Genomic DNA, 9,182 nt, shown 5'->3' on the forward strand with positions numbered 1-9,182 from the left:
CATCTGCATGTCCTCACAGCACCACCGGGTGGATGAAGCCTGTCACTGCACAAAGACTGGGAACACTGAAACAGGCAGCATGTAAAGACGTGCATAACGTGTGTGTGCGTGTGTACGTGTGTACCTATCTGTGTGTGTGTGTGTGTGTGTGCGTGTACATATATCCGTGTGTGTGCACACCTGCGAGCGTGTGAGGCCCGTGTCCAACCTACCCGGTGAAGTTGGTCAAGTGCTGCTCCAGGTCGGTGATTCGCCGCAGCTTGTGGAGGAACCACTTGTCTATGGCTGTGAGCTGGTGGATCTGGTCGACACCCACCCCACTGTGAAGCGCCTAGGAGATGCACACACACGCGCACGCGCACACACACACACACACACCTCAAACATATTGCCTCATATAAAAGTTCTCGGTTCTCCTAACCCTCTGTGAGACTGCAGACAGATGCAGGGCACAGCGGCAGTCATCCCTCAGCGGTGAGACCAGGTTAGACAGCCTGTCAGTCTTTTTTTAATCGAAGACTTCACAGGTCCTGAAATGAGCCTCCGTAGGCCAGGGGGGAGAGGGAGAGAGAGGGAGAGAGAGGGAGAGAGGGAGAGAGGGAGAGAGAGAGGGGGACATGACTGGCTGTGGTGTGCTGCATGGCCAACCTTGAGTATTGATGTTTCATAGCTTGATAGGATCTGGCCCATTACTCCTTAATAAAGCTGCCGGCGGTAGCGACGCCAGGCTGTATTAAAACACAGACTTCTCTGTGGACAGGGTCATCGGTGTGTCTCCGTAAACGCGGAGCGCGGCGGGCGTCAGGAGAGAGGCGAGGGGGCCAAAAAATAATCGGACTTTTCCCCCCATCGAAACTTTTAGAGGACCCACAGCGCGTTCCAGACGGTCTCTGCCGAGAAGGAGGCCGCGGTGACCACTTCCTAACCACCGGACACGTGACGCGTAGACCGGGCCGGCGCTGCCAGCCACTTGGCTGACAGCAGGCCTCTGCCCCGGTGTCATTTAGTCATTTTAGCAGACGCTCTTATCCAGAGCGACTTACAGTAAGTACAGGGACATTCCCCCGAGGCAAGTGAAGTGCCTTGCCCAAGGACACAACGTCATTTCGCACGGCCGGGGAATCGACCCGGCAACCTTCTGATTAATAGCCCGATTCTCTAACCGCTCAGCCAGCTGACCGTCTATAACCCTGCTCCTCCTCCGCTGTACCTTGGCCAGGGAGAAGATGCGCGTGCTGGACGGCACGGCCAGCTCCTGCTGCAGGTCCGGCTGCCCCGCCCAGGCCTTGTTCAGGGGCAGGCGGGGCACGAAGCCGTCCACGGAGGGGTGGCACATCCTCAGGGCCTTCTGGATGCTCTCCTCGAACGTACGGCCCACCGCCATCACCTGGGGAGGCCCGGGCAGGACAGAGAGGTTAAACACTGGGGAGTCCACTAGCATGTGGACGGGTCTGGAACTGCAATAGTGAACAGTCGTTGAAAGATCTGAATGAGTGTGTGTGTGTATCTGTGTGTGTCTGTGTGTGTGTGGCCTCTCCCACACCTCTCCCACACTCTTCATAGAGCTGCCGATCTCGCGGGACATGCCCTGGAAGCGGTCCAAGTCCCAGCGGGGGATCTTGGTGACGATGTAGTCCAGGCTGGGCTCGAAGCACGCCGTGGTCTTCTCCGACACGGCGTTCTTGATCTCCGGCAGGGGGATGCCCAGCGCCAGCTTGGCAGCCACGAACGCCAGCGGGTAGCTGGGGGGGGGGGAGGGGGGGTGGCAGGTAGGGGAGAGGGGCGAGGGGGGGGGGGGGGAGAGGGCGGGTTAGTGAGAGAGCTGTCACCTCGGGCTGAAGGATGGGGAGGACACTGTGGGGCTTTTCCCTGATGGAGCGGGATTGAGTTCACTCTGCTGAAGATGACCCGGTGTCAAAAACGCGAGTAGCTACAGTGTGTGTGTGTGTGTGTGTGTGTGTGTGTGTGTGTGTGGGGGGCTATCTAAGCGAACCAATAGGTGTTGATATGGCTTGTCACTCGGAAGGGCCGCGTTTGAACACGGTGAAAATGCATGGTTTCTCAATTTCAGCCAATCCATTTTGTGTTTATAGAGCACTACAGGCACAGGTCACACAGGAAACAATATACAGCACATCGCATATTGCAGGCCGGATCAAATAGAAATGTTTTTCAGCTTAGATTTTTTTTTTTATGGACTCAGTTCCAGGGTAGTGTTAATTTTCCAGTTTCTCCTGTCTGATTGGCTATAGTGATAACAGCTTAACAGGCTACGAGGGAGAAAACGGGGGCTTGTTCACAGGGTCGCCGCCCCCCCCTCAGGCTGGGGCGCGTCTCACCCCGTGGCCTTGGAGGCGAGGGCGGAGCTGCGGGAGAGCCGGGCGTTGACCTCGATGATGCAGTAGTCCAGCGAGGACGGGTGGAGGGCGTACTGGATGTTACACTCCCCCACGATGCCCAGGTGGCGCACCACCTTGATGGCCGTCTCGCGCAGCATGTGGTACTCCTCGTTGGAGAGGGTCTGGCTTGGAGCCACCACGATGGAATCACCTGGAAGGTGGGGGGGGGGGGGGAGAGAGAGAGAGAGAGAGAGAGAGAGAGAGAGAGAGAGAGAGAGAGAGAGAGAGAGAGAGAGAGAGAGAGTGTGTGTGTGTGTGTATAAATCAGACAGAAACAAAGACAAAGACCGAGAGAGAAACAGATAGAGAGAGATAGAAAGAGGTGACATTTTGGGAGAGCGGACACATCCGATGTATTGGTCTAAATCAGTACTGGGGGGGGCGTCAGGCTTGCTGTGTCCTGCAGGAGGGAGGATCTGGTCTTCACGCCTACCTGTGTGGATGCCCAGGGGGTCAAAGTTTTCCATGTTGCAGACGGTCACACAGTTGTCTGCCACGTCCCTCACCACCTCGTACTCCACCTCCTTCCAGCCCATCAGAGACTTCTCCACCAGGATCTGACTGCTCATGGCCAGGGCCTGAACGCCACACAGAAGGGCCCTGGCGTTACAACTCAGTAGGCGTTACGATACACATCTTCTTATTGAACCGTTGAGAACCGTGACAACAGATCTTATGGATGGAAGGAATATAGATCAAAAAGAGATCCATAAAACAGCAGTCGGATCACTGGCAGGTTGCATAGCCCGACACAGACTCCCCACACAGCTGAACGAGGGCAGATACATAAAGACATGGGTAAAGCAGCGACCCAGCTGCCTCCTGGGGGTCTCGACCCAGGGGGCTCCAGACCCAGGGGGCTCCAGACCCAGGGGGCTCCAGACCCAGGGGGCTCCAGACCCAGGGGGCTCCAGACCCAGGGTGCTCCAGACCCAGGGGGCCGTGCCCACTGCCCACCTTGCGGGCGGTCTCCTCCAGCTTGCTCTTGTTGGAACACAGCCCCGAGCCCAGTCCTCCCAGGGCGTAGGCCGAGCGCAGCATGACCGGGTAGCCGATCCGCTCCGCTGCCTGCAGCGCTGCCGCCACCTGCAAGATCGCAAAGCATCAGGAAAGGGCCCCGCGCGTCTCCTCCACAAGCCTGGGACGACAAGCCTGGGACGACAAGCCTGGCATGTTCTGTTTGGGAAACCTTACAGACTCCACGGCGACGCTGGGGGCGATCTTCTCGTTGATCTCCGTCAGCTTGTCGGCGAACAGCTGCCTGTCCTCGGTGGCCATGATGGACTCCACGGGGGTGCCCAGTACCTTCACGCCATACTGCTCCAGGACGCCACTCTGAAAGAGCTCCACGCCTGCACACGCACGTCAGGGAACCGACGGGAGTACGGACACACACGGAGAACAAGTTAGAAACTCTCTCACACACACACACACACACACACAAACACACACACACACACATTAGAGAATGGACGTGAGTATGGACACACACGTAGAACAAGCTAAAAACTCTCTCACACACACACACACACACACATTAGAGAATGGACGTGAGTATGGACACACACGTAGAACAAGCTAAAAACTCTCTCACACACACACACACGCACGGACGATCGCACGCACGCGAACGCCCCGGGGCGCTCACCGCAGTTGAGGGCGGTCTGTCCGCCCATGGAGAGCAGGATGCCGTCGGGCCGCTCCGTCTTGATGACCTCGGTGACAAACTGCGGGGTGACCGGCAGGAAGTAGACCGAGTCGGCCTGCTTGGTGCCCACCTCGTTGGTCTGGACGGAGGCGATGTTGGGGTTCATCAGCACCGTCCTCAGGTTCTCCTCCTGGAGGGGGAACAGGGCAAGGAGATGTCAGGACTGAGAGAGAAGGGACTCTGGATTGAGGAAGGGGTTAATGAGCCTGAAAGGGTATTCGTGAGGTAGGATTCAAACAACGCCGTTTTTCGAGAATTGATGTGCCACATGTGCACTCTGTTCCCCCCCGTCCTGTTTTGGGCTGTTTACTTGGAACTTTCTCCATGACATCCTAACGAGAACAGATGTATTTTCAAGTCGGTCCTGAGGACTTACTCACCTTCAAGGCTTTGACAGCTTGAGATCCGGAATAGTCAAACTCCCCAGCCTGGCCAATAGACAGGCCACCAGAGCCCAGCACCAGCACCTTGGACACCTGCACATCATCAACACCTCAGTAACACCCTCACAACACATCATTAACACCTGCATGCTACCTTGATAACAAACCAGCGGTCATGTGTTGGGAAGGCTTGTGGTGGCTCGGTAAAGCCGTTGTGAAGCGGCAGAAATGTGCGTTTGTCACCTGAGCTCTGGGTGGAACGGTGGGTTTCTGAGGCATGACGGACACAATGTTGGCGTCCTTGCCTTTCTTTATCAAGGAGATGAATGTGTCAAACAGGAACTGGCGACCAAAATCACAACAGCGGGAACAGATTAGTTACTCCCGAAGAAGAACATAGTCAGCAAGAGAATGACTGAATATAAGAATACAAAATAATAAACAAATAGAATCTACTGTTTTGCTACTTTAGTCATGGGTCGGCTGGTAACAGACATCCGATCAAGGATGTACTGTAACCATAAGAAGTCTCAACTCTAACAGGCACAGTGGCATGTTGACCTTCGACCCATGTCATTGCCAGTGATTTGAACCCCATTGTTACCTCAGTGTCAGTGGGGCCTCCTTTGGCTTCGGGGTGGAACTGCGCTGTGAAGACTGGTTTGGTGTTGTGCATGATACCCTGAAACCCCCGAACGCCACACGCAGCGTTAAAAAAAGGACTCTCATAACAGGAAACGCGTGTGACCTTCAAAATCCACCGCCTTTGAAAACAGGCAGAAAGCACAGACAAGGTTTTGGGCCACACCTCATTGGTGCCGTCGTTGGCGTTGACGAACAGCGGGCTCCAGCCTGGGGGCAGCGATTGGCTATCGATACCGTAGCCGTGGTTCTGTGCAGTAATGAAGGCCTGGCCGGTCATCATGTTCAGCACCGGCTGGTTCTGACCTCTGTGGATCAACAACGTTATTCACAGTTACACACAGACAGCACCACTCCCACTCGCACGAGCAAAACGCTCGGAGTGAATAACTGTTTAAATATTAAACGGTATGGAATAACTGCTATTCCATGTTCCACTCAATTGAACAGGCTGGAGGGACTGGATGTCGGTATAGCGTGATGCCTACCTGTTCCCCATGGGCAGTTTGTAGGATTGAGCCCCGGCAGCCAGAGCTGTTATCTGGTTGCCCATGCAGATACCAAACACGGGCTGGGGTCGCTCGCTCTCCAGCACCTGCAGGCGAACGAGACGGACACAGAAAGGGGAGGGGCAAATTCCAGAGTGACTTTCCCACCCGACTGCACACACTGGGCGAGACTTCCGAAAGATACAAAAATGGATCAGATCTAACATTACATTATCTAATGTACACGCCAGTGTTTATTCTTAGGACGACCGCCATTGTTCTAGTCTCCTTTACAAAGCGGCGGAATCCGACAGCAGGCCACCAAGGCTACCTTGCGGACGTTGCGTATGAGTGGTTGGGCCAGGGAGGGGTCCCCAGGCCCGTTGGAGATGAAGAGGCCGTCGTACTCCAGACTCAGCAGGTCTTGGTCCCAGGGCACCAGGTGGACCTCAGCGCCACGCTACACACACACCCACACACACACACTTGGGTCAGGAACGGAAACATGCTAATAGCGACGAGCTGTCATTGACTTCCCCCAAGGGGCAATCCTCATTCGTCCTTACCTTGACCAGCAGTCGGATGATGTTGTGTTTGATCCCACAGTCGACGGCCACCACTTTGATTGGGTTGCCTTTCCCATATATTTTAGTTTCCTGGGACCACACAGCACAGGTGTTATTATCAACGCCATTGTGTGTAAGCAGGACTGATGTTGGGGTCAGGAGCCAGCAGTTACCTTTGTTGAGACCTCCGCCATCAGGTTATTCTGGTTGGGGTCGGTTATCTCCACAGGTTGTCCCTCAAACTCTATTTTGCCCAATACTGTCCCCTAGGGACAAGTACAACCGTTTAAATTCACTAGATATTGGACAGTAGGGATTGATATGAAAGCGGTTAGGGTTAGATAATGGTCAGGTAAAACATTTCTCCAACCCTGTCTCGGATGATCTTGGTCAGCATCCTGGTATCCACTCCAAATAACGCAGGGACCTTTAAGCAACAAAAACAGCAGCAGACCATCTCATCTTAGAAAGAGACCACCTGTTTCCTTTGGATGAGGACATCGATGTGGAGGACTTCAGTTTACGGTCGACTTGAATTGAGTATATGTTTGATTAGGTTCACGTATTCATCAATTGGCTCCGTGTTCCAAAGAGCATAGCACACTGTCGGTCAGCAGTACCAGTGTCACAATACAAGCCCCATGGACCTAGTCATTACCTTCTCCTCTTCCAGCCATTGAGCCAGCGACTTGACCGAGTTCCAGTGGCTGTACTCATGACTGTAGTCTTGCACCAGGAGACCGGACACCTGCACAGAACACAACACAAACCCGAACGTTCATAAAAATATAAAATGAGAGTGACAAATAGGCTGATGTTTAAATGCCGTGCCATCGATTTGCAATCCCTTCATTACTACCATGCAGTATTGTTCCACTACTATGTGCTACCACTGTTAAAAGCTACCCTCCTGTATAACCCCTCCTGTATAACCCCTCCCACGCCCCTGAGCTACCTGGACACGCTCTGACTCGACGTTCTTCCTCAGACCCAGCTCGTCCAGCTCCTGGGTGTTGGGAACTCCATAGTTTCCCACGATGGGGTAGGTCAGCGTCAGAATCTGCCCTCGGTAGCTAGGGTCAGTCAAGGCCTCGGGGTACCTGGAGAGAGATGTAGCACACATGCAAATGGTTCCTGGTGTACTGTGGAAGAATGTGTCTCTCTTTGAAATATTGATGACCGCATGACGTCTGATAGTCCACGTGGATGTTTTTCTCTCGTACACATACGCACACACAAACACAGATATACAGCAGGCATTTCTTTATGTGGAAAATATGAGGATCTCTTGTCACTCCAACAACACCAAGGTTACAGTATACTATGTGTACTAATGTGCACCACTGGCCAAAATCCTAAACAGAATCAAGTCCATTAGGGCTCGCAGTCATCTTACCCCACCAGGCCAGTGTTGAAGACAAGTTCCCCTGCAGCTGAGCGCCCATGCCCAAAGGAGAAGCCCTTCATCCGGGTCCCGTCCTCCAGGACAAGGTGGGCAATCTGGGTCTGGGTGTCAGGAAGAACAAACTAAAGAATTTGGCTGCAGTCCATCCCTGTGTTCCAAACTATGCACATTTTTCAACCAGGCTACTAAGCAACTATTGATGACGGTGGATGTAGAAACTTGAAATAGATTAATACATCTACATTTGTCACATACCATGGAATATCATAGTCCAGCTTGAATGCTGTCAAATAATTGTGCTGAATAGTAGCTATAGGCTACTGTAGCTACGACATTTGACATTTTCTGCTGTAGTAACAGCCTAGCCCACACCACAGTGAGTGGCAAAACATTCAGATGAAAATGCCTCATGACTGTTACAGTTCAAAGCTTAATTTCATCTGATTTTTTTAATGAAAAAAGTTACATGTTATCGTGGCTGTCATGCGATCATGAATTCGTTTTTTTCCCTCTAGTAATCGAGATGCTACTTCAGTCGCCAGCTAGCGAGAGCTGACCCCACTAACCTGCTGCTGGCGCCTGGGCTGGTGGTGAGGATAATTTACAGGCGAGCATTCAGGTGACTGCCACTGCCCTGCTGGTTTTTGCAAGCTAACTGCTAGCTAACTAGCTAACTGCAAGTAAACGAGCTAACTGTTCAAGGTTCAACTTTTTTTTTACAATATAATATGTTGTACAATTTGTTTTTGTTGCCTGGAAGCGGGACACTTACCTTTACACTAAATGGTCTAGTGGTAGACCTCCAGCAGGTCATGTTACCAAATCTTCTATGGACGAGCGAACCATGCCTTAGGGAATTGACGACGTTGTATACTGACAATATTTTTGACATATTACTTCTGGGTGTCCAATTAAGCCCAGAAAGAACCAAGAGTAGTAGGCTAAATCGGTTGTTGCTTAAATTTGACTAGACCTAGTAAATCAAGAATTAGTTTAGGATCAAGTTGGCAGCGTGCTTTCTACAATACGACAGCGTGTTCAGACAATCAAGTCACGAAAAGTGGATGAGAAGATCAGAATGAGCATCAACATCAACGACGTGAGAGCCGCGGAGCTTGAAGTTGTCCTCCTCGCACTCCTGTCGGACAATGATTTGATTGGTTCATTTAGACTTGCTGACACATGATGTCAGAAATGAACAAGCTCGAGTTTGTTAGAATTGTAAAATATGTTTTGAGAATGCCTGAAAAGTATTTAAATAAGCTCCAGTTAAACCCTAAAATATTGTACAACTTTTGTATGTAGACCTATAGCATATCGTTTTGTATTATGCCCGTATTGTTTTAGTTAACCTTTTTCTGAAATAACCAGCTTTAATACTTGTAATCTATTACTATGCCTTGCCAAAGCAGTATGCTCAAAGGGCAGTAAAAACAAATTCCTAATAGGTTTGACATTACCAGAACATAACAATTATTATTTTGTAATAAGGTTACTGGAGAGATCAAGACTCATTTAAAAAGGTTACTTTTCAGATGTAGACCCTGCCTGTGTGCTTTACTGCTTTTCACGCTAATCTTTGGTCTTTTCT

General features: G+C 51.7%; 1 protein-coding gene across 1 annotated transcript in view; it reads right to left on the minus strand.

Moving 5' to 3' along the window:
* Nucleotides 1-8,714, minus strand: part of cps1 (carbamoyl-phosphate synthase 1, mitochondrial) — a 23,844-nt gene extending 15,130 nt beyond the window's left edge. The window contains 22 exon segments of the mRNA XM_062456233.1: nucleotides 18-45; nucleotides 213-331; nucleotides 1,211-1,387; nucleotides 1,544-1,742; nucleotides 2,340-2,550; nucleotides 2,833-2,977; nucleotides 3,357-3,485; nucleotides 3,594-3,751; nucleotides 4,048-4,237; nucleotides 4,488-4,583; nucleotides 4,734-4,832; nucleotides 5,095-5,172; nucleotides 5,299-5,440; nucleotides 5,621-5,727; nucleotides 5,952-6,080; nucleotides 6,187-6,276; nucleotides 6,360-6,452; nucleotides 6,557-6,613; nucleotides 6,845-6,934; nucleotides 7,142-7,286; nucleotides 7,583-7,692; nucleotides 8,364-8,714. Of these exon segments, the coding sequence (XP_062312217.1) occupies nucleotides 18-45; nucleotides 213-331; nucleotides 1,211-1,387; nucleotides 1,544-1,742; nucleotides 2,340-2,550; nucleotides 2,833-2,977; nucleotides 3,357-3,485; nucleotides 3,594-3,751; nucleotides 4,048-4,237; nucleotides 4,488-4,583; nucleotides 4,734-4,832; nucleotides 5,095-5,172; nucleotides 5,299-5,440; nucleotides 5,621-5,727; nucleotides 5,952-6,080; nucleotides 6,187-6,276; nucleotides 6,360-6,452; nucleotides 6,557-6,613; nucleotides 6,845-6,934; nucleotides 7,142-7,286; nucleotides 7,583-7,692; nucleotides 8,364-8,483 (2,712 nt within the window). The 5' untranslated portion in view covers nucleotides 8,484-8,714.
* Between the last annotated feature and the right edge of the window lie 468 nt (nucleotides 8,715-9,182).

Source organism: Osmerus eperlanus, chromosome 3 (genome assembly GCF_963692335.1).
Source record: "Osmerus eperlanus chromosome 3, fOsmEpe2.1, whole genome shotgun sequence".
NCBI lineage: Eukaryota > Metazoa > Chordata > Actinopteri > Osmeriformes > Osmeridae > Osmerus > Osmerus eperlanus.